Source organism: Coregonus lavaretus (genome assembly GCF_964263955.1).
Source record: "Coregonus lavaretus genome assembly, chromosome: 3".
NCBI classification, from domain to species: Eukaryota; Metazoa; Chordata; class Actinopteri; order Salmoniformes; family Salmonidae; genus Coregonus; species Coregonus lavaretus.
In genome coordinates, this window is record NC_139990.1 from 73,495,127 (window position 1) to 73,521,380 (window position 26,254).

General features: G+C 43.5%; 2 protein-coding genes across 3 annotated transcripts; both read left to right on the forward strand.

The window, feature by feature from the left end:
• Nucleotides 1-8,218: 8,218 nt before the first annotated feature.
• LOC311123868 (uncharacterized protein) lies at nt 8,219-11,087 on the forward strand. Its single transcript, XM_084158227.1, has 2 exons — nt 8,219-8,494; nt 9,265-11,087. The coding sequence occupies exons 1-2, from the start codon at nt 8,476-8,478 to the stop codon at nt 10,776-10,778; spliced, it is 1,533 nt and encodes a 510-aa protein (XP_084014353.1). The 5' UTR covers nt 8,219-8,475; the 3' UTR covers nt 10,779-11,087.
• Nucleotides 11,088-22,841: 11,754 nt separating this feature from the next.
• On the forward strand, nt 22,842-25,610 carry LOC311110811 (uncharacterized protein). 2 transcript variants are annotated; one of them, XM_084153378.1, is made up of 2 exons: nt 22,842-22,996; nt 23,255-25,610. In XM_084153378.1, exon 2 carries the CDS (start codon nt 23,780-23,782, stop codon nt 25,277-25,279), a length of 1,500 nt encoding a protein of 499 aa, XP_084009504.1. In that variant the 5' UTR covers nt 22,842-22,996; nt 23,255-23,779; the 3' UTR covers nt 25,280-25,610. The 2 variants fall into 2 exon arrangements, with proteins under 2 accessions (XP_084009504.1, XP_084009503.1); XM_084153377.1 differs by having other exon boundaries at nt 23,766-25,610.
• The last annotated feature ends 644 nt before the right edge of the window (nt 25,611-26,254 follow it).

Sequence of the window (26,254 nt, forward strand, 5' to 3'; positions counted from 1 at the left end):
TACACAGACAACACATGGCATACAAAGATGTGCCTGCAGTCTCTTGGGACATTCACTCGGACCTCTTCATCTGCAGACAGGCTTTCGCAGCTCTCCATATCTGAGGACAGACATCAAAGAAACAGGGGCTTCATTTAATTACAATTAGACAGCCCTGACTATTATCTCTTTGTCTTCATAGTTTTGCTCTCTAGGGACTAAAACTGGATAATATTATCTTAATGTCATCCCACAACCTGCCCTATCTAACTAGTACATCTACTCCCTTTTCTGACAGCTGGAGCAGAAAATCATTTCACCCTCTTCCGTTGCTTTTATCTACAAATGCATTTGGAGCATGAGTTTTTAATTTACAATGATAAATAGGCCTACATCAAGATAACAAGCTAATATGAAGTTAACTAGCTGATGATATTTCACTTAGCTATAGTATGTAAAGTTGGCTAGCTAGCTAACAAGCAGCTCATTAGCCTACACACAGTCAGTAGCGGTGTGTGGGTAAAATCACTAGGGAAGCCAAGCCAGTAAAATACATATTACAACCTATGTGTTGTGATAATTGCATTGTTTGCTCTATAACCTGTTAGTTAATATTCCTTGCGACCGTGATATATAGGCCTAAGGCCAAGACAATAAGAAGACACAGTGGCAGAATAGATTCAACCATACCTTTGTTTCATCACAAAACCGGAGAGCCACCTCTGTACGGTGAAGTCAAGCCTGCTCCCACTCCCCCTCGCTGGGGCTCGAGGGCGCCAGGCTGCCCATCATTACGCACACCTGTCACCATCGTTATGCACACCTGTCACCATCGTTATGCACACCTGTCACCATCGTTACGCACACCTGTCACCATCGTTACGCGCATCTGCGCTTCATTGGACTCACCTGGACTTCCTCATGTCTTAATTTCCTCCCCTATATCTGTCTGTTCCTCTGTTTGATCCCCGTATCATCATTAATGTTGCTTCGTTTTCCGTTGTCCAGATGCTGTCAGTATTTTGTTCCTGTCTGTTTTTTCAATAAATGTTCACTCCCTGTACTTGCTTCTCGTGTCCCAGCGTCTGTCCTTACATCTCTTCACATATACAGCAAGACCTCCCCCATAGGCATTCCTGTCTTTTCTGTAGATGTTATGTCCTTGTATTGCTACTGCTGTATCATCAAAGGAATTATCTAAGTGAGTTTCAGAGATGGCCATTGTACGAATGTTATCCGATGTTAGCAAGTTATTGATTTCGTGAACCTTATTTCTAAGGCTACATATATTAATATGGGCTATTCTTAGCCCCCTTTCCTGGGTAGCTTATCAAAAAATAAATAAATAAAAACATTGTTTAGCTTATAGAGTCAGTCAATCAGGCACTTGTGAATGTCAGTTGGTGTGTGTGTGATGTTGTGCTGAAGCTACTGACCCGGAAGCTTGGCTCTCTCACTCCTCCCAGGCTTTTGGGAGGGAGGGTGGACAGTGAGCTTGTCGTAGCAGATGTAAGCAATGTCCTCACACTCTTTGGCAGCTTACATAGCTGGGATAAGTTCTTTCTGCCTCTGGTGCACAGCTTCAGAGAAGTCTTTGTTGAGGAAGATGCTGGTTCCTCTCAAGTTCTTGGCTCTCTCAAGAACAGCCATCTTGTCCTTGAACCTGACAACTATCGGCCTGTGTCTGTCACCTGGGCTGGTTACAGATTTTCCAGACCTGTAGAGACTCTGGTAACAACAGTGTTATTCCTCCTGGATTGTCCCTCTAGACAATTCTGTTTTCCCAGTCATCAGTAATAATGATTCGCAGACAGTGCTGATGTCATCTCGCGTGGACTTCGTTTGTTGTCATCTTGCTGCAAGTCTCTTTCAGGACATGCACCTCTTCCTGGGAGAACTGCAAACTGTTCTTAAGGTCTTGGACCTCTCTGGTCAGATCGTCCATTCTTTTGTTAGTTGAGTCCACCAGTATTTGGACAAAGCTCTTGAAGCTATGCCAGAATCAGATAAGTAAGATCCCAGGCCAACACTCAGACAGTTTGATAAGAGTTTGATCCTGGCAGCAGCGAAAGCCATGAAGACTGTGGAAGTGATGATTGCATGGCATGATGTATCCATTGAAGTTGCTTATGAGGCAGCCAAAATCATTGGTTTTGCTAGTACTTGGACGGTCTTTTTATCCATCTCATGTGGCATTATCTTTGGAGTTGGAGCTATGTTAATGGTCACGAGAACAAGAGTAGGATCAGCTGTTTAACTGGTCTGGTAATGGCACTGGGATCCGGAATAGGGGGAGCTGTACTAGGATCTACTTTGATGACAGTGGGACCAAAAGGGCTTTGTGTCATGGGACTGATTCTCAGCCTCTCCTTACTTCCCTTGAGACGGCAAATAAAGAGGCCAACGACAACTACTCAGATTGGACTGTTGCTGTTATTCATGGCTGTGGCATTCATGACTATGCTTACAGGAGTTTGGCTGGCGGTGTTTACAAGGTCTCCTGGTGGTGTCCTGCCTTCCATTCGTTTAGCAGGCATTTTTTTGTTACCTATAGCCGGTCATCTGACCTTTTTGGCAGAGATGATCTTGGGGAAACTAAGTACAGAGGCAGGGAATTGAGCCCTGTGTAGACGGTTTGTTGCTGATAGCCAGGTGTAGCAGTGGTAAGGTGTTGGGACTGCTGTTGGGACTCTGCTGTTGGGACAGCTTTATGTAGGCCCTAACAGTTTGTGGGCACAGTTTGTCACCATTATAGTGCAATTAATGTATCGTTTAGTGTTGTGTTGTGTTGTGTAATGGTGTTGCTGGCATGCATCCCCAACATTTCTTTTTAGTTTGCACCACCAAGATTTACATGCTAAAATCGCCACTGGTGCTGAGGAAGGCAGTCGCCCTCAGTATGAAACATCCATTACACACTGGCTCATACTGCAGTGACGCTGGTTGGGGAGGTTGGCTCTGTTCTGGGGGCAGTTTCAGTTAGCTCCCTGGAGGCAGACAGAGCTGGCTGGGTGTCTATGAGTATATCTCTTATGACGGTTGTGGTGCTCAACAACATACAGGTGAATATGTCACTGGTCGGCCATGAAGGAGACTCATACCTTTGTACTGGAGGAGCGATAGGTTTGCTAATGGGCATGGCTGGGGCATCGGGGGTGTCTCTAGAAGCAGTTGTTATGATCGTAGGGAAACAACATTCAAAGATGGGACTTGGGCTGGCAGTTTTTGGGTCAGTGACTGGCACCATTTTGGGAGACCTAACAGTGACATTGAGCAAAGTATATACAGCTCTGGTGGCAACGCTAGCCTTGCCAATACTAGTGTTTGCTTGGATGAGGGGAACAGAACCTCCAGTCAGACGCAATAAAGGACATGACATTCTTCCAGTAGCAGAGGCTGCTCTGAGTTCAGCTGCCTTGGCTTTAGTGGCACTGGGGGCTATGGTGCTGGGAGCAGCTGAACTACTAACTACTGAACTGGGGTCAGCTGGATGGACTGAAAATCTACTGTTAACATTTACAACCATCCATATTGGATGTCACTGGATGTCACTCTGATCATGGGCCCTGAAAAACTATTTCTGAGTCTAATTCGTCAAAATGTACTTATACAATGACAATGCCTTTTTTTTATTCAAACCCATTTAGACAACAGCACAGGCACTTGAACTCTATTACACTTAGCTAATTTCCCCCCAACATCGGACACCCCCTAACTTCGGACACTCTCTAGCGGTTGGAGGACTAAATCACCTCGAGCTCAACATTTAAATGGTCTGGAAAAGAACGGTAAGTTTTGCGACTAACGACACCCTTCTAGCTGGCTGACCACCGATTTTCAGTGCAATTTATGTAAGTTAAGTTAGGTTTTGAGCGTTATCAAAAAAGTTATATATGTACACATTTTGTGGAACACGCTGCTTATTGTAAAATTTGACTGCGCGACAGACCACACATAATTTAATATCCAACTTTTTACCTCTGAAATATAGCTAACTGATTTTCTAATGTTACTAGCTTAGTTGCTAAATGTTGATAGAACTGATAAGACAGCAAAAAGGAAAGAAATTGTAAGCATTAGATAATACATATCACGAAAACAGCGGAATGTTGTTAAGCTTTATCGTATCGAAATTGGAGTCCTCTGACGGAGGCGTTTTGCACAATCTGCAAAAATGTATTTGAAACTTTGAACCATGAACTTTTTGACACCTATCACTGTTGGTTATGTTTAATCTTACAACAGCTACATAGAGGCAGTATTTAGTCAAATTGTACAATGTATGCATCAACATTAAACTAATTGGGACACTAATTTTCATTACAGATAACATCAAACAAAAAACGTGGGTACACTTTCAGTTATTGTGAAAACTTTCATCACCTTTAAATGCCTTAGCTCTGAAATGTAAATGTTTATACATATTCAGATTGAGTTATCTTTCTATAAAATGTGTATAGTATGCCAAGTTATTTAGCTACATGTATTAACACCACAGCATGGAGAAAGTCAAGAGGAAGCAGTGGAGTGAGGTGGACATGTTCCATGCCATGGAGGACTGCGGGGCAGGGATGGCTATCCGACAGGCTGCCAAGGTTAGGCATCTTTTGTTTTCAGGAGATTACCATGAGTAAGTGAATTTTATCTGCTAGTAACAGTTTTCTTTTCTTATCTACCAAGGTGCATGGTGTACCTCGGCAGACCCTGGCGGACAGGCTGAGCGTCCGGGTGACCCATGTTTGTCGCAGTGGACCAACCACATTGCTTGCACCAGAGGATGAACATTCTCTGGTGCAGTACTGTATCTACTGCGCCAGCCATGGGTTCCCCTTCACCAGACAGAGGCTGATGAAATACGCCGACGAAATACGCAGGTATTTGGTGTTCTATGTATTTATGTATGTAGATTGGTGGACTGACTGTTCTCAATGTGTGTGATGTAAATGTGGATGTGTATGGTGATGCCAAAACAACTATTTTCATCCTGGAGGGACAATTATATATTCTATTCTATTGTAGGTATCGGCACCCAGGGGAAACAATCCCACCACTGGGGAAGAGGTGGTGGGAAATGTTCAGGAGGAGGCACAAGAACCTGAGCATGAGGAGGCCGGACACCCTGGACAGGGGGAGTGCTGAGTGTGCCACACGTCTGACGATGGACACCTTCTTCACTTCTTATGAGAAGCACTTGGAGGAGAGTGGGTTGAGGGAGAAACCCAGACAAATCTATAACTGCGATAAGTCTGGGTTTCGTAGCGACCAGAGCAGGCACAAAGTGCTGGCTCCCCGGGCCGCAAAACACGTGTACCAGCAGGCTCCTGGGACCAAGGAGCACATCACAGTGCTGGCCTGCTTCAACGCAGCTGGGGAGGACGTCCCCCCCCCCCCCCCCCCCGTTCATCATCTACCCCAAGTGTTTCCCCGGTGGCCACTACACACTGGGAGCCCCCCCCCCCCCCAAGCCTTGGCTAGCAGTGGCTACATTGACGGGGACCTGTTCAGGAAGTGGTTTCTGCACTTCATTAAGCATGCAGTGAAGTAGCGCCCTCTCCTTTTCCTCTTCGATGGGCACAAGAGCCACATGGACCCGGAAGTGCTCGCGGCGGCACTAAGGGAAGGGGTTATACTTCTTTGTCTTCCACCACACTGCACCCATGTCCTGCAGCCACTGGACGTGGCATACTTTGGCCCTTTAAAGGCTGAGAGACCTTAGCCATTTTGACCACTCCTACATGGTAAACAAATCAGAATTTGCCAGAGTATTCCGCTACCCGTACCAGCGATGCAAGGACATGCGCTATGTGGTGGAAGGGTTAAAGAAGTGTGGCCTCTTCCCTTTTTGACCCTTCAGCCATTGAAGGGTCGCGTTTAATGTTGTCTCAGTCCCTACCGGGTCCCACCACCGCCTCTCCTGGAACCAGCAGCACTGTGCCATCCATCAGCGCCTCCTCCCCAGCGACCACAGGAGGACCCTCAGCCCCATCTCCAGTCCCAGTCCCTGCTCCAGTCCCAGGCCTAGCTCTACAAGAGCACCCCCTAATAGAGGGTGGGCTGATAGCGAAGGACCTGAGGTACATCCTTACTGTCCTGAAGTATCGGCTGGACCGATACAGAAGACTCCCTGTGGTCGCCACATGCCTCACCGGGGAAGAATACACGCACAAGTGGCAGGAGAGGGGTGAGAAGGAGAGGGCCGAGGCAGAGGAGAAAGAGCGTCGGGCAGCCCTCAGAACACAGAGGGCACAGGAGAGGGCTGCCATGGATGAGACCATTGACGCCATCGCCTCTGCAGGACCCCCTGCTGGAACCACTCCTGACAGCTGCATCACCACTGCCAGTGCCTCCCAGTGTGCAACACCTGTAGGAGCCACCGGAGTCCCCAGCTGCAGAAGAAGGCCACGTGCCTACTCTCCCAGCCACACCATTGTCGGCCCCTCAACCCCACCAATACAAACACCAGCTCCTCCAAGCCATCGTCGGTGGTTTTGTCCACCACCACCACGATGCACACCACCCACCCTGTCTGTCACCACCAACACGGCCTCCTCTGGACCAACTGCCTCCTCAGTCTCCCCTGGTCACACCACCATAGCAGCCTCGTCTGGTGTCCCTGCCCCCTGCAATTTGAATACCGCCACCTCCACAGGTAAACACATGTTAAATTACGAAAAAATTACTGTTTGTTATAAAACAGCAATGTAAAAAAAATAATCTCTCTTTACATATCTACAGTACATAGCACCAGCCCTCAAGTCATCTCCACCTCCTCCAAAACCTCTGCAGCTTCCTCCAGAGGTATTGATGTAAAAAAGTTGAAAAGGGTTTTCATGAAACATGCTCTGTCTAACAGTACTTTTTCTCAAACTGCAGCACAGAAAAGGAAGAGAAAAGCTCCACCGGTCACGTTGGTCACGCCACCTATGGCACCACTCTCAGGTACTTCATCTGTTTTTCTCTCTCTCTCAGTTGTATCAATTACTATTGTTGCTGAAGAACTTCTACATTTTGCAAAACCATATTAATCAATTTTTATTATTTTATTTTTTATAAAAGAAGACACCACCTGCTGTGCTCGCTGCGGGGAGCATGATCCGCCTGCAAGCTCCACTCAGGAGTGTAGATCCGAGGTGCCATGGGTGTGCTGTGACTTCTGTCAGCACTGGTTCCACTGCAGGTGTGTGCAGTGGGATCAAGAGGTAGCAGTGGGACTGGATTATTATTGTGATTTTTTTTGGGACAATATAGGGATGGAGGTCGAGATTTAATTGTTTGTTTTGTTTGTGTTCATATGAAATTATTTATTTGTACAAAAAAATTAATGTCTAAAATATAATATATATATTTATTGAACCCATCTTGTGTATTTCTTCCTTTACTTTCCAAGTGCATCTCTGCAACAAACTCCAACAGTGTTTTCATTGTTTATGTCAATGCACATAACTGAAATTAAAGTTTTATTTGATGTAAATTATTAATACTCATATTTTAGAATTCAACTTATATACTTTCTCAAAACATAAGATGAATCTGTAAAACAAATGATGACACATTATTTGGTTACAACACTGAATATGTTGGTGAAGAACCATTTTTTAAGAGTCCACAGGAGGGCGCACCGGGCTACGTAATGAAAAGTTGACAGGCAAGTCATTATTTTTTACCGGAAGGCTAGCCAACTAGTCAACTATCTAGTAAACACTTCGGGTACGTGGTTGGTGTCTCTTTTTTGAACAAAATTAAACGGATATATCTTGTAATTGAACAGAATAGTAAGGTGGCCAATAACTGGGGGCCGTATGCCGATAATACGGGACGTATTTTTTTGCTAAACCGCTTATCAAAAAGCTGATAATAGTAGTATTTCAACTGAAATGTCAAACTTGCTAATTGCTAACCCGTTAGCTAACATTTTTACGACACCAATAATCACATAACATTGATGGCTTGATCACAAGATAACACTGTTGAAGCTAATGTATTTTTTAAACGCTGTTGAATATGGCGATAATACGGGGTTCCACGCTACTAAAGAAAGCAATTAATAAATAAAGATGAATACATTACTAGCATGTGTGTATATCTTTCTCTTATTTTACCTTCACATACCAAACTACATAATAGTTCAACTCAACTTGCCCCCACCAAGACAATAGCGTGCGGATGAATGACAGGACAGGGACAGGGAGGAGTCAGGTCAGATGCCAGACAAAGGAAGACCATCGATGCTCATGTGGGTGTTGATACTCATTTGATGTAGTAGAGATTCTGGAGATTAGTATGAACAGAATGATAGGGAGAATTCGTGAAACAGGTAACGGGTATATCCTGTTCTGGTCAGGCTCTCAAATAGGGAGCAGAGGAGTACTTTTACCTGTATCACACACAGACAAAGCTAGGGTCTCATCTGAAACAAAGAGCTGGAGGAGAGGCTGCACTGTAATCTCTGGAAGAAGAGGGATCTCATCTACTGTTCACTGAGCTTCCTGTATCATCATGGTTCCATCAAAGCTGAGTAAGTCGCCTGCATTTTACTGAACCTTTAATTTCAGATAGTGGGGGTGGTGGTGAATGATTTCCCTATGCTGTATAAGGTAGTGTGCAACAACCTTTGCATATGAGGCAACTTGTTTGATAGGTGGTTTTGAATTGACATATTTGGCTGATTCTATTTATCAATGAGATGGAAACTCATGTTTTGCCTTGACATACATGTGCAGACAGCACACTGTGAATAATGTTGACCATGTACTTATTTTGTGACATCTTATAGCAAACAAGTATTGGAGAACAACTTTGTTGCTTCAGAGAGAAGGCATTGGGACATCTACAGTATATCCAGTAACGTGCTTGAACATGAGCTAAATCCTAGTATTGCAAGAGTTAGAACCATGTGAGCAATGTGAACAATATATAAATATCATAGCACCATGCTTGGCAGCTCTGCTGGTTAAACCCGATCAGCAAGTCTATTGAGAGTCACTTGCTACAGGCACTTCACGGTTGATGTGGCAAATGGTGGTTTCATTCAGTTGCATGGTACAATACAAATACATAGGCCTACAGTATAAATACTGTCAATACAGTAAGTACAATAGAGGAATATGATTAATGTACTCAAATTGCCAACAATTAAATATCAGGGATGATTAGATGTCTTTACTTACTTCATCGATATTTACTTATTACACATCTTTAGGCAATATATAGAAACTATACCACAAAGCTGTTATACCACATCCAGTGTTTATGTCAGTAACTCTCTCTTTTCCTGCTGTGTTTCAGAGGCCAGGAGCCCCATGTTGGAAGCAGCTCTGGGCTTTGTCCTGGGAGTGGTGGGAGGCTGTGTGCTGGGGGCCACCGAGGAGCCAGTGAATGAGGCTATGTCAGTGATGACCTCAGGGGCCCTGCTGAAGCCTGTGTCTGACGGAGTCCAGACTGTGGGGCCCTTGGGACTGGGTACCCTCCTGGGAGCAACGGCACTAACCACAGTCATGACCTCAGTGGTGGCTGGGGTCATAGTCGCAGCGGCTATGGCTTCCATATTACTGGGTGCCAGGAGCAGTGGTGATGGAGCATCCCAGGCAGAATCTGTGGTTGTGTGGATCGCAGTTGGACTGGCTGGCGCTTTCGGGACCACAGCCAGTGGAGCAACACTTGGCGTAGTGATTGAGGCAATCGTGGTGGACTCAGGGATGGTGGGACTTCTCTGGGCACTGAGCATATTCACCCTGCTCAAACTTGCTTTGCACCTCCTTCTCAAGTTCAAATGGAGACAAGGAGAGTCCTGTGTCCGCCTGGGACAGAGCACTCTGGAGGCCAGGGAGAGAGAGCTGAGAGAGATGGAGGCGAGGGAGGATAAGAAGAGAGACAGAGTGACAGTGGAGATGGAGCAGAGGATTGTCACATTGGAGAAGGAGGGAGAGAGGACAGAGGACCTGGAGCACAGAGGAACCTGGGAGGCACAGCGCAGAGAGAGAGAGGAGATGGAGAGAAAGAGGAGAGAATGGATGGAGGAGGTAAATGAGCAAAGGACCATTCAAGAGCAGATCAACAAAATGGTGGTGAAATACGTGGATTTCCTGGCGTTTTCGGGGATACCCATGACTATGACCGCCATGATCACAGCAGGATTTGGGGTGTTTGGATTCGGGGACTACCGGTTTGTGTTTGTGGTCCTTTTAGCTTTGGTCCTGTTCATGTCCTTCATGTTCATCAAATCATCAAATGTTAACTTCTGGATGTTCGCAGGGTGCATGGGAATGTTTGCCACATTTGCCATAGCGGTGCTCACTGTGCACGCAGGGCAGGAAGTGGTGTCGGAATCGATCAAAATGCGCAGGGTTGGTCAGTATATATCAAGAGGGAACATTAGCACCCGGATGAACCACAGATCTTCTCTAGAGGCCTTGGGCGCAGGATTTTTTGTGTCAAAGCTATGTCAGCTAGGCTTAGGGGCGACCGTAGGAGGCCCTTTGGGCAGGGGGGAAGATAAAGGGAGGGTTATAGCAGGATCAGCTGGGTTGGCAGTGGTCATTCTGATAGTAGTGAGGGTCTCTTCCCCTGTGGTGCTGGGAGCGGGAGGGACCTCAGGGGCACTGTTAGGGGTGGTAGGGGCAGCAGGGGTGTCTGTTGGGGCAACAGCAGCAGTGGCAGTGGGGTGGTCCACATGGGCAGGTACGATAGGGACTACAGCAGGGATGGTTTTAGGAGCTTTGGGGATGGGTAAGTGGCACTTTGTCAACATTGGATTGCAGATGCCGGTGGCTTATATATTTTCTATGACCAATCTTTTTTGACAGAGCATTCAACGGGAGAATGAGGTACTGTGAAGGACATTCAAGGACAAAACTGTACGGTATTCTATATGTTGATTTCATGTTCTTGATTTCATGTCTTGCCATAAGGAGAGGCTCTTGCTGTACATCAATTCTGAAAGGAAAAACAATGTCTGTGAAAAATACAACTTTTTTGGTCCTTTTTCATAATGCTGTGTTTTTGTTGTTGTACTATAAGCCTACTTGACAACCTGAAGAATGCCCAAAATAAATATAAATGTGGCTTTGTGGTATGTGTCGCAATCATGAGCAATAAAGTAGAACCTGTTTCATGCCAGCATTCCCACTTGTCTCGATAAGCTAATCAAACAGCCCATCAAATAGTCACGCTGAGGCATTTATCTTTTTTTAATGAAATGTTTATTGTCAAGCAAAGACGATACTATCTAACAAATGTACACCATTTCATTTCATCATAGATTGTAATGATTCATTAGTGTGTTAACGTTTAATTTAATGTAAGTGAAAATAGAGAAATGCCTCTTAATAACTTTCATTTTCAGACGAAACAGTAATTACAACAAACACACTTTATTGAAATATGATCTCTCAATTTATTCTCAAATAGACTACTGAAGTGAAACATTGTTAGTTGTAGTCAAAGTAATCAAATTCACTTATAGCTATAGTAACAGAACCATTCTATTGAAAAGCAGAAGTGAAAACACCAGCTGTATGTCTACACTTCATGAAAGTATAGAGATAGAGATGCTACTCCTCCATCACACACTGGTTCCTCATAAGGGTTCCAGTGATGGGTTCAGTCTGGCTCTCATGCTGGACCTGGCAGACGTACTTCTCTCCAGACTCCCAGGTGGAGCGGTGTAAAGTACGAGTGCTGCTTGTGCTGTAAGTCCCATCAGGGCTACGTACGGACTGGCTGTCCTGTTGGTCTCCGGAGACACCCTTCCCATCCATGGTCCAGCTCACAGTGACTTGATCAGGGTAGAAGTTGTTGATCAGACAGAGCAGCGTGGTCTGACCACCAGTTCTGGTCCTTACCAGTTGGGGCAAACACACCGACCTGAGGGGCGGATGTGGCACGACCTGTGGAAAACATATTAATGAATAAATGGAAATACAAAGCATCAGCATCTGGGAATATACTACATTATGTTTTTTGTTTGTTTGTTTTTTACAATTCTCTCTGAATAAAAAAGGTAAGACATTATACAACCTGAAAATCAAACTAGCATGTATTTAATTAATTAATTAACGTAATAAAACATCCCCATCAAAATCCGTCTGTTTAAGCTAGAGATATCTGTTATTTTGTATGGGCTGCGTCTCAATCCACGGCATCCGCCTATGTTGGCCTTCCGCATCTGCGGTGGAAAGTGGCAGAGCTACATCGCTGTTTGTCAGACCAGGAGACCTCCCGAAAATCAGTCTTCTCACGAAAACTTTTGTAGCATCCGAACGGTTTAACCACTCTTTGGAAAGGGGAGACTCCCACGCACGAAGATGATGGTGTTCTCCGTTTTGCTCTCCGACCCTGACTAGTGTCACGGGACTCGTCTGAAGGTAACCCGGTACCGGATATTTTTAAAAATAGAAGTATTCAAGTAGTTTTGTGCCAACAAAAAAAAGGGGTTTCCAAAAATATTTATATATTTCCTGAGCTTTCTTATCTTCTAGATATAGGACAGACACTTCAAAACCTTATTCCTTTATATTTATTTGTTGTTTTGCCATTTATGAATGTGTTATTCAATGTGTTTTTATGGGCTATAGTAGTAAAGGCCAAATTTGATATTTTATCAAATAATAAAACATTTAAAATGTTAATACCTACAGGGGTCCTAAAATTCAATATCAAATAGCTAAATGATCCATGGTATGACCATCTTAAAACAATTCCATATGTTAGCTTAGTAGAACCCCCACATCCCCCCCCCCCCCCCCCCCCTCTTAGTATTTTCGTAGCCTCCAGCATAAACAGAATGAAATATGTATCCATGCAGATAGACAATATGAATATATATAGTCTTGATTTACATAATAATAAAATATATTTTGTAAATTTGTAAAATACAACATAATTATTAACAGAAATATTGGTAAGACTTTATTATAATAACTATCATGAATAAATGTGTAAACATTTATAAGCATTAAAAGCCTTCCATTCCATAATAATTTAGAACATTTATAATAATTTATAAAGCATTTATGAAGGCTTCATAAAAGTTATTATATGATAGGATGAAATACAAAGTGTTACCAAAACATTAGATTTATGAAATTGATTAAAAAAAGAAAATCATTAAGCAGTCTACACAACTGCAGTGTTTTGATGGACCCATTCAAATTCAGCAGCATAGAGAGGGCAATATCAAAATAAAAATGTCTCTGAAAGAATAATAAACTCTTGTTTTTAATTAAATTAGTTGTTGTTTGTTACAGTAAAATATCTGTTCATAATTACACCATGATGGTTCCACTTACAATAATCCCAGGGTTTCACTAGTCATTTCAAAAAGTCAGTTTAACTTCTTAACTTATTATTTAATTATTTTAAAAAAATAGTAATAACAGAAATGTCTATAAACAGTATAGTCTATTGATTAGAAACATTGTAGAAATTCTTTGCAACTTACTCTTAATGATCAGTTTGGTCCTTTGCCCAAACATGTACCACAGTGATTTAAACAGATGAGGAGGTTGTACAAAAACCTCTCCTCCACTAAGCTCACTGGTCCATGAATGGCACTAGTTGACAGAATTTAAAAATAAATATCAACCTCTACAGTATCATACAAATTATCCATCATTTAATGTAACTATTCAATTGTTTATCATAATTTTTTGTAACTCTTTTTAGTGAGAGAGATTACATTTCTATTGATTTGTTATAAACTATGAACAATCTTACAGTGGGAGTTTAAGATTTGTTTTCAAATAGTTTTACCAAGCTCAATAACATTACAATTTCAAACATGAATCCTTACCTTAATGATCAATCCAGTGGATGTCTCTTCGTGTACTCAAAAAGCTGAATACAGATGAAAGATTTAGCACCAGGAATCATCCCATACTGATCATGTCATCACAGTGATTCCTAGCGTGGTCCCATTTCTCAATTCAATATCCCTCAATGTAAATAGAAAATCATAACAACCTTTATTCCAGGATCAGCTGTATCATGTCCCAGGTAACTTGGGACTTTATAGCTCCTGCATAAGGAGTCTGAGAGGTTGTCCATGCACAGTAGATATGTAATTATTGATGGAAGCAAAATATCCAGAAACATCATCATGTTTTCACTAAGTAGTGTAGATCCCAAATGTCCATATCGGCTTGAAGATCTATGATGATCAAAATTCATAAGAGCTCTAGCACATACGGGAGAGGCTGTTTTGACCGAATATAGAGTCTAGTGTAGACCGAGGTTACAAGCATGGGACAGTTTTTCACTGAAGCTAAACTGTGCACTGGAGCTTGGCAACATTCTCATATGAGAATGGATATGCATCAACAGCAACCTTGGGAAAATTATCTGCATTATCATTAACAGCAGACTCATAATTTTCTTCAGTGAAAACAACGTACTGAGCAAATGTCCAATTGGCTTTTTACCAAATTACTGTACGACAGACCACGTATTCACCCTGCACACCCTAAGTGACAAACAAACAAACCAAAACATGTCTTCTCATGCTTTGTTGATTTCAAAAAAGCTTTTGACTCAATTTGGCATGAGGGTCTGCTATACAAATTGATGGAAAGTGGTGTTCGGGGAAAAACATATGACATTATAAAATCCATGTACACAAACAATAAGTGTGCAGTTAAACTTGACGAAAAACACACAATTTTCTTTCCACAGGGCCGTGGGGTGAGACAGGGATGCAGCTTGAGCCCCACCCTCTTCAACATATATATCAATGAATTGGTGAGGGCACTAGAACAGTCTGCAGCACCCGGCCTCACCCTACTAAAATCTGAAGTCAAATGTCTACTGTTTTCTGATGATCTGGTGCTTCTGTCCCCAACCAAGGAGGGCCTAGAGCAGCACCTAGATCTTCTCCACAGATGCTGTCAGACCTGGGCCCTGACAGTAAATCTCAGTAAGACAAAAATAATGGTGTTCAAAAAAAGGTCCAGTTGCCAGGACCACAAATACAAATTCCATCTAGACACCGTTGCCCTAGGGCACACAAAAAACTATACTTACCTCGGCCTAAACATCAGCATCACAGGTAACTTCCACAAAGCTGTGAACGATCTGAGAGGCAAGGCAAGAAGGACCTTCTACGCCATCAAAAGGAACATGAAATTCGACATCCCAATTAGGATCTGGCTAAAAATACTTGAATCAGTTATAGAACACATTGGCCTTTATGGTTGTGAGGTCTAGGGTCTGCTAAACAACCAATAATTCACAAAATGTGACAAAAAAACACATTGAGACTCTGCATGCAGAATTCTGCAAAAACATCCTCCGTGTACAACGTAAAACACCAAAAAATGCACGCTGAGCAGAATTATGCTGATACCCGCTAATTATCAAAATCCAGAAAAGAGCCGTTAAATTCTACAACCACCTAAAAGGAAACGATTCCCAAACCTTCCATAACAAAGCCATGACCTACAGAGAGATTAACCTAGAGAAGAGTCCCCTAAACAAGCTGGTCCTGGGGCTCACAAACAAAACAGACCCAACAGAGCCCAGGAAAGCAACAGCAACAAATTTAGACCCAACCAAATCATGAGAAAACAAAACGATATTTACATTTTTACATTTAGCAGATGCTCTTATCCAGAGCGACTTACAGTTAGTTAGTGCATACATTCTTTTTTTTACTTTTCATACTGGCCCCCCGTGGGAATCTGACCCACAACCCTGGCATTGCAAACGCCATGCTCTACCTACAGGGCTACATTACATTTACGTACATTTACGTCATTTAGCAGACGCTCTTATACAGAGCGACTTACAAATTGGTGCATTCACCTTATAGCCAATGGGATAACCACTTTCCAAATTTATTTTAATTTTAATAAAAAAAAAAAAAAAAAGGATTACTTTATCCTATCCCAGGTATTCCTTAAAGAGGTGGGGTTTCAAATGTCTCCGGAAGGTGGTGAGTGACTCCGCTGTCCTGGCGTCGTGAGGGAGCTTGTTCCACCATTGGGGTGCCAGAGCAGCGAACAGTTTTGACTGGGCTGAGCGGGAACTATGCTTCCGCAGAGGAAGGGGAGCCAGCAGGCCAGAGGTGGATGAACGCAATGCCCTCGTTTGGGTGTAGGGACTGATCATAGCCTGAAGGTACGGAGGTGCCGTTCCCCTCACAGCTCCATAGGCAAGCACCATGGTCTTGTAACAGATGCGAGCTTCAACTGGAAGCCAGTGGAGTGTGCGGAGGAGCGGGGTGACGTGAGAGAACTTGGGAAGGTTGAACACCAGATGGGCTGCGGCATTCTGGATGAGTTGTAGGGGTTTAATGGCACAGGCAGGGAGCCCAGCCAACAGCGAGTTGCAGTAATCCAGACGGGAGATGACAAGTGCCTGGATTAGGACCTGTGCCGCTTCCTGTGTAAGGCAGGGTCGTACTCTCCGAATGTTGTAGAGCATGAACCTACAGGATCGGGTCACCGCCTTGATGTTAGCGGAGAACGACAGGGTGTTGTCCAGGGTCACGCCAAGGCTCTTCGCACTCTGGGAGGAGGACACAACGGAGTTGTCAACCGTGATGGCGAGATCATGGAACGGGCAGTCCTTCCCCGGGAGGAAGAGCAGCTCCGTCTTGCCAAGGTTCAGCTTGAGGTGGTGATCCGTCATCCATACTGATATGTCTGCCAGACATGCAGAGATGCGATTCGCCACCTGGTTATCAGAAGGGGGAAAGGAGAAGATTAGTTGTGTATCGTCAGCGTAGCAATGATAGGAGAGGCCATGTGAGGATATGACAGAGCCAAGTGACTTGGTGTATAGCGAGAATAGGAGAGGGCCTAGAACTGAGCCCTGGGGGACACCAGTGGTGAGAGCACGTGGTGCGGAGACAGCTTCTCGCCACGCCACTTGGTAGGAGCGACCGGTCAGGTAGGACGCAATCCAAGAGTGAGCCGCGCCGGAGATGCCCAGCTCGGAGAGGGTGGAGAGGAGGATCTGATGGTTCACAGTATCAAAGGCAGCAGACAGGTCTAGAAGGACAAGAGCAGAGGAGAGAGAGTTAGCTTTAGCAGTGCGGAGAGCCTCCGTGACACAGAGAAGAGCAGTCTCAGTTGAATGACCAGTCTACATCCCTGCCAGCCATTCCCTCACCTATCCTGGACGACGCTGGGCCAATTGTGCGTCCCCCTGGGTCTCCCGGTCACGGCCGGCTATGACAGAGCCTGGATTCAAACCAGGATCTCTTGTGGCACAGCTAGCGCTGCAATGCAGTGCCTTAGACCACTGCGCCACTCGGGAGGAATTACTTGACACATTGGAAGGAATTTACCAAAAAACTGAGCAAACTGGAATGCTATTTGGCCCTAAATAGAGAGTACACAGTGGCAAAATACCTGACCACTGTGACTGGCACAAAATTAAGGAAAGCTTTTACTATGTACAGTTGAAGTCGGAAGTTTACATACACCTTAGCCAAATACATTTAAACTCTATTTTTCACAATTCCTGACATTTAATCCTAGAAAAAGATCCCTGTTTTAGGTCAGTTAGGATCACCACTTTACTTGAAGCATGTGAAATGTCAGAATAATAGTAGAGAGAATGATTTATTTCATCACATTCCCAGTGGGTCGGTAGCATTGCCTTTAAATTGCTTAACTTGGGTCAAATGTTTCGGGTAGCCTTCCACAAGCTTCCCAAAATAAGTTGGGTGAATTTTGGCCCATTCCTCCTGACAGAGCTGGTGTAACTGAGTCAGGTTTGTAGGCCTCCTTACTTGCACACACTTTTTCAGTTCTGCCCACAAATGTTCTATAGGAATAAGTTAGGGCTTTGTGATGGCCACTCCAATACCTTGACTTTGTTGTCCTTAAGCCATTTTGCCACAAGTTTGGAAGTATGCTTGGGGTCATTGTCCATTTGGAAGACCCATTTGCGACCAAGCATTAACTTCCTGACTGATGTCTTGAGATGTTGCTTCAATATATCCACATAATTTTCCTTCCTCGTGATGCCATCTATTTTGTGAAGTGCACCAGTCGCTCCTGCAGCAAAGCACCCCCACAGCATGATGCTGCCACTCCCGTGCTTCACGGTTGGGATGGTGTTCTTCGGCTTGCAAGCCCCCCCTTTTTCCTCCAAACATAACGATGGTCATTATGGCCAAACAGTTCTATTTTTGTTTCATCAGACCAGAGGACATTTCTCCAAAAAGTACGATCTTTGTCCCCATGTGCAGTTGCAAACCGTTGTATGGCTTTTTTATGGTGGTTTTGGAGCAGTGACTTCTTCCTTGCTGAGCGGCCTTTCAGGTTATGTTGATATAGGGCTCGTTTTACTGTGGATACAGATACTTTTGTACCTGTTTCCTCCAGCATCTTCACAAGGTCCTTTGCTGTTGTTCTGGGATTGATTTGCACTTTTCACACCAAAGTACGTCCATCTCTAGGAAACAGAACGCGTCTGAGCGGGATGAACATGGTACCTTCAGGCGTTTGGAAATTGCTCCCAAGGATGAACCAGACTTGTGGAGGTCTATAATTGTTTTTCTGAGGTCTTGGCTGATTTCTTTAGATTTTCCCATGATGTCAAGCAAAGAGGCACTGAGTTTGAAGGTAAGCCTTGAAACAGATCCACAGGTACACCTCCAATTGACTCAAATGATGTCAATTAGCCTATCAGAAGCTTCTAAAGCCATGACATCATTTTCTGGAATTTCCCAAGCTGTTTAAAGGCACAGTCAATTTAGTGTATGTAAACTTCTGACCCCCTGGAATTGTGATACATTGAATTATAAATGAAATAATGTAAACAGTGTAAACAATTGTTGGAAAAATTACTTGTGTCATGCACAAAGTAGATGTCCAAACCGACTTGCTAAAAATATAGTTTGTTACAGTGGCGGCTCCTGAAAAAATTCTCAGGGGGGGCAATTTTTCTGATGATTTAGGTGACCTATACACATTTTAAAAAAGATATGTCCAGCAACAACATGAAGACAGGGGCAGCATATAAGTCAATACCAGAAGCATTTATTGACTGATCTCAAAAGTGTTGGCTTACCAGGGTTGGTGGAGCCCTCAGTTTCATCTTTGCCTCGCAAAGCTAACTCAAACACTCCGCAAAACTTCACACACTGGATTAGCCGGCTGAGGATGTGGCGGTTCTTGCTAATGTCGTAGTAAATATATTTGTTATAGTGAATATGGAATATGATATGTTGAGTAAAATGTTGTGCTAAGATCTATTTAGGTCAAGTTCTGTTCCTATCCAATAACAATGGACAAAAGGGTCCTATCTTGTCAGCCTTGTCAGCAGGTGGCCAAGGACAACACCCACGCCATAGGCCTCTCAGTTCTTCCAACTCACGAGTTCTTGCTCTGAGGACACACACACACACACACACAAACACACACACACACACACATCATCACTGTTAAACACACACACACACACACACACACACACATCATCACTGTTAAACACACACACACACACACACACAAAAATCCCCTCTCTTAGGCTGAACATTTGAAGACAGAGAACCCGACTCAGAGCCAATGCAACAGTGACACTAGCCTGGAGGGGACCTCGCCCAACTCATCAGGACCAATCAGAAGATCAGAACTACTAGATTCAACCTACTTCATTTATTGCATAAAATGTCTGCACACAATGTTTCGGGGCTCTCTTCAGATAATAATAATAATAATAATAATAATAATAATAATAATAATAATAATAATAATAATATGCCATTTAGCAGACGCTTTTATCCAAAGCGACTTACAGTCATGCGTGCATACATTTTTGTGTATGGGTGGTCCCGGGGATCGAACCCACTACCTTGGCGTTACAAGCGCAGTGCTCTACCAGCTGAGCTACAGAAAGTGGATACTCATGGATGCGCATCGCAATTGTAAAATGTCAACACAATTGGAGACACCACGTCATTTTTGGAGACATGTTATTGACAGTAAACTATTGTAGATGCGACTGCTAACTAAATAAAACATTTTAGCTGGCTAGCTAATCATCTTAGCTAAATGTGGGGCAAACAATTCAGTTATTTACCGTTAATTTGAGGGATTGGGGTGAAAGAAATCGAGTTACATAGTGATACTTTACGATATACTGTATTGACAATATCGCAATATTTTAGCGCTAGTTGGCTGTACCTGCACCAAAACACCATTATTGTTCCTTCATAGCTTGTTCTCAATCTTTTCACATTGGGAGCCAATTTGTTTTCAGCACTTTTATTTCCATGACTGATCAAAACTCGTTCTCATGGCTTTCTGATCCCTCTGCAACAGACATATGGTGTGCAATAAAATCACAGTATCGAATCGCAATACGTATAGAATCATGAGACTCGCAATGCATATATCTTATCGTGAGGTTCCTGGCAATTCCCAGCCCAAGTTCATTTGCCACAACAAATCTCTTCGCTAGCAAACGCGATGTCTTCTCCAAAACGGCAATGTGTCTCCAGCAATGTTTACTTTTTTGACGTTCTATGGCATCTCCACTTTCCAAGCATATATGACCACATGTAATATTTTGGTAAGTGATGCAAATAGTGAACTATGTAGGGCCAGGATGTAAAATATATGTAGCTGCAGCAATTTCTCTTATCTGATATGGTAAGTAATGGGGCTTAATGTATAGCTCCCTAAGAGTTTGACGAACGGGTCCGTGCACGCGATTCCAGATATCTTTACCTCTGAATAAACTGCCTTTATTATACCATATCCACCCTGTCCAAAGTCTCTACTTGGTCTCAGTTCTCCAGTAAACTTGTGATTATCAACACTAACCTCATCGTTGTGGCGGCGGACAGCTAGCCTGTATCCCTCATCCAGTTGAGTGGCAATGTCTTTTTTCGTTCGTACCAATTTTTGGAAAATCCTCGGGTGTAGGACTTTCCGCCTTTAGTAGAAACCTGTTGAATTATTAAATTTGGTCTGGGAGGTCCTAATTGTTTCGTTGCCAATTTATCTTCATTTGTTCGCCGACAAAAAGGAACTTCTTTCAAAGACACAATCGAGTTGCTCTGAACGCTATAGCCATCTTGATAGTAGTACGTGAATTGATTGATGAGGCTACCCGCTCTTTTCTTAGTTACGTTCATGGTTACGTTACGTATGACGAAAGCGCGTAAGTGCAAGCCCTCAGACACCCATAGAGATTGTATTGAAAGCTCTGAAATTTGAAAAAAATAGATTTTACATGGGAGTCTATGACAGACTTCTGGGCGATTTTCAACCTGACTGAAATCGCCCCAAAAGGGGGGGGAGCCATTTGAAGCACGACTTTAGCCTGATTGGACATTTAGTGGCAGTGTGGCACTGTGGCAGATCAGACGTCTAGATTACAACACTGATAACTACTGTTGCCGTGATATAATTGATTAGAAAAAAAATCCCTTCCTTTTCCCGTTTGGCAGTGCGTCGCCCATATCGGCCTATTGAACACACCGCCCCTGGTTTGTTAGCAAGAAATTTGTGGAGTGGTTGAAAAACATGTTTTAATGACTCCAACCTAAGTGTATGTAAACTTCCGACTTCAACTGAACATACTCAGTGAGCGTAGCATTGGTATTTAGAGAGACCTGGCTCTCAAGAGAAGACAGACTATGTGCACACTCCTCACAAAATGAGGTGGAAACTGAGCTGCACTTCCTAACCTCCTTGTATGACCATATTAGAGACACATATTTCCCTCAGATTACACAGACCCACAAAGAATTCGAAAACAAATCGAATTGTGATGAACTCCCATATCTATTGGGTGAAATACCACAGTGTGCCATCACCAGTGGTGTAAAGTAATTAAGTAAAAATACTTTAAAGTACTACTTAAGTAGTTTTTGGGGTTTCTGCACTTTTACTTTTACTTCACTACATTCCTAAAGAAAATAGTGTACTTTTTACTCCATACATTTTCACTGACACCCAAAAGTACCCATTACATTTTGACAGGAAAATGGTCCAATTCACACACTTATCAAGAGAACATCCCTGGTCATCCCTACTGCCGCTAATCTGGCGGACTCACTAAACACAAATGCTTCATTTGTGAATTATGTTGGAGTGTTGGAGTGTGCCCCTGGCTATCCGTCAATTAAAAAAAATCAAGAAAATTGTGCCGTCTGGTTTGCTTCATATAACGAATTTGAAATGGTTTATACTTTTACTTTTACTTTGATACTTAAGCACATTTTAGCAATTACATTTACTTTTGATACTTAAGTATATTTAAAACTAAATACTTTTAGACTTCTATTCAAGTAGTATTTTACTGGGTGACTTTCACTTTTACTTGAGTCATTTTCTATTAAGATATCTTTACTTTTACTCAAGTATGACAATTGAGTACTTTTTCCACCACTGGCCATCACAGCAGCAAGATTTGTGACCTGTTGCCACAAGAAAAGGGCAACCAGTGAAGAAAAAAACACCATTGTAAATACAACCCATATTTACATAACATTGATGGCTTGATCACAAGATAACACTGTTGAAGCTAATGTATTTTTTAAACGCTGTTGAATATGCCGATAATACGGGGTTCCACGCTACTAAAGAAAGCAATTAATAAATAAAGATGAATACATTACTAGCATGTGTGTATATCTTTCTCTTATTTTACCTTCACATACCAAACTACATAATAGTTCAACTCAACTTGCCCCCACCAAGACAATAGCGTGCGGATGAATGACAGGACAGGGACAGGGAGGAGTCAGGTCAGATGCCAGACAAAGGAAGACCATCGATGCTCATGTGGGTGTTGATACTCATTTGATGTAGTAGAGATTCTGGAGATTAGTATGAACAGAATGATAGGGAGAATTCGTGAAAGAGGTAACGGGTATATCCTGTTCTGGTCAGGCTCTCAAATAGGGAGCAGAGGAGTACTTTCACCTGTATCACACACAGACAGAGCTCACCTGAAACAAAGAGCTGGAGGAGAGGCTGCACTGTAATCTCTGGAAGAAGAGGGATCTCATCTACTGTTCACTGAGCTTCCTGTATCATCATGGTTCCATCAAAGCTGAGTAAGTCACCTGCATTTTACTGAACCATTAATTTCAGATAGTGGGGGTGGTGGTGAATGATTTCCCTATGCTGTATAAGGTAGTGTGCAACAACCTTTGCATATGAGGCAAATTGTTTGATAGGTGGTTTTGAATTGACATGTTTGGCTGATTCTATTTATCAATGAGATGGAAACTCATGTTTTGCCTTGACATACATGTGCAGACAGCACACTGTGAATAATGTTGACCATGTACTTATTTTGTGACATCTTATAGCAAACAAGTATTGGAGAACAACTTTGTTGCTTCAGAGAGAAGGCATTGGGACATCTACAGTATATCCAGTAACGTGCTTGAACATGAGCTAAGTCCTAGTATTGCAAGAGTTAGAACCATGTGAGCAATGTGAACAATATATAAATATCATAGCACCATGCTTGGCAGCTCTGCTGGTTAAACCCGATCAGCAAGTCTATTGAGAGTCACTTGCTACAGGCACTTCACGGTTGAGGTGGCAAATGGTGGTTTCATTCAGTTGCATAGTACAATACAAATACATAGGCCTACAGTTAAATACTGTCAATACAGTAAGTACAATAGAGGAATATGATTAATGTACTCAAATTGCCAACAATTAAATATCAGGGATGATTAGATGTCTTTACTTACTTCATCGATATTTACTTATTACACATCTTTAGGCAATATATAGAAACTATACCACAAAGCTGTTATACCACATCCAGTGTTTATGTCAGTAACTCTCTCTTTTCCTGCTGTGTTTCAGAGGCCAGGAGCCCCATGTTGGAAGCAGCTCTGGGCTTTGTCCTGGGAGTGGTGGGAGGCTGTGTGCTGGGGGCCACCGAGGAGCCAGTGAATGAGGCTATGTCAGTGATGACCTCAGGGGCCCTGCTGAAGCCTGTGTCTGACGGAGTCCAGACTGTGGGGCCCTTGGGACTGGGTACCCTCCTGGGAGCAACGGCACTAACCACAGTCATGACCTCAGTGGTGGCTGGGGTCATAGTCGCAGCGGCTATGGCTTCCATATTGCTGGGTGCCAGGAGCAGTGGTGGTGGAGCATCCCAGGCAGAATCTGTGGTTGTGTGGATCGCAGTTGGACTGGCTGGCGCTTTCGGGACCACAGCCAGTGGAGCAACACTTGGCGTAGTGATTGAGGCAATCGTGGTGGACTCAGGGATGGTGGGACTTCTCTGGGCACTGAGCATATTCACCCTGCTCAAACTTGCTTTGCACCTCCTTCTCAAGTTCAAATGGAGACAAGGAGAGTCCTGTGTCCGCCTGGGACAGAGCACTCTGGAGGCCAGGGAGAGAGAGCTGAGAGAGATGGAGGCGAGGGAGGATAAGAAGAGAGACAGAGTGACAGTGGAGATGGAGCAGAGGATTGTCACATTGGAGAAGGAGGGAGAGAGGACAGAGGACCTGGAGCACAGAGGAACCTGGGAGGCACAGCGCAGAGAGAGAGAGGAGATGGAGAGAAAGAGGAGAGAATGGATGGAGGAGGTAAATGAGCAAAGGACCATTCAAGAGCAGATCAACAAAATGGTGGTGAAATACGTGGATTTCCTGGCGTTTTCGGGGATACCCATGACTATGACCGCCATGATCACAGCAGGATTTGGGGTGTTTGGATTCGGGGACTACCGGTTTGTGTTTGTGGTCCTTTTAGCTTTGGTCCTGTTCATGTCCTTCATGTTCATCAAATCATCAAATGTTAACTTCTGGATGTTCGCAGGGTGCATGGGAATGTTTGCCACATTTGCCATAGCGGTGCTCACTGTGCACGCAGGGCAGGAAGTGGTGTCGGAATCGATCAAAATGCGCAGGGTTGGTCAGTATATATCAAGAGGGAACATTAGCACCCGGATGAACCACAGATCTTCTCTAGAGGCCTTGGGCGCAGGATTTTTTGTGTCAAAGCTATGTCAGCTAGGCTTAGGGGCGACCGTAGGAGGCCCTTTGGGCAGGGGGGAAGATAAAGGGAGGGTTATAGCAGGATCAGCTGGGTTGGCAGTGGTCATTCTGATAGTAGTGAGGGTCTCTTCCCCTGTGGTGCTGGGAGCGGGAGGGACCTCAGGGGCACTGTTAGGGGTGGTAGGGGCAGCAGGGGTGTCTGTTGGGGCAACAGCAGCAGTGGCAGTGGGGTGGTCCACATGGGCAGGTACGATAGGGACTACAGCAGGGATGGTTTTAGGAGCTTTGGGGATGGGTAAGTGGCACTTTGTCAACATTGGATTGCAGATGCCGGTGGCTTATATATTTTCTATGACCAATCTTTTTTGACAGAGCATTCAACGGGAGAATGAGGTATGGTGTTGGGTGGACACACAGTGAAGGACATTCAAGGACAAAACTGTACGGTATTCTATATGTTGATTTCATGTTCTTGATTTCATGTCTTGCCATAAGGAGAGGCTCTTGCTGTACATCAATTCTGAAAGGAAAAACAAATGTCTGTGAAAAATACAACTTTTTTGGTCCTTTTTCATAATGCTGTGTTTTTGTTGTTTTATTATAAGCCTACTTGACAACCTGAAGAATGCCCAAAATAAATATAAATGTGGCTTTGTGGTATGTGTCGCAATCATGAGCAATAAAGTAGAACCTGTTTCATGCCAGCATTCCCACTTGTCTCGATAAGCTAATCAAACAGCCCATCAAATAGTAACGCTGAGGCATTTATCTTTTTTTAATGAAATGTTTATTGTCAAGCAAAGACGATACTATCTAACAAATGTACACCATTTCATTTCATCATAGATTGTAATGATTCATTAGTGTGTTAACGTTTAATTTAATGTAAGTGAAAATAGAGAAATGCCTCTTAATAACTTTCATTTTCAGACGAAACAGTAATTACAACAAACACACTTTATTGAAATATGATCTCTCAATTTATTCTCAAATAGACTACTGAAGTGAAACATTGTTAGTTGTAGTCAAAGTAATCAAATTCACTTATAGCTATAGTAACAGAACCATTCTATTGAAAAGCAGAAGTGAAAACACCAGCTGTATGTCTACACTTCATGAAAGTATAGAGATAGAGATGCTACTCCTCCATCACACACTGGTTCCTCAGAAGGGTTCCAGTGATGGGTTCAGTCTGGCTCTCATGCTGGACCTGGCAGACGTACTTCTCTCCAGACTCCCAGGTGGAGCGGTGTAAAGTACGAGTGCTGCTTGTGCTGTAAGTCCCATCAGGGCTACGTACGGACTGGCTGTCCTGTTGGTCTCCGGAGACACCCTTCCCATCCA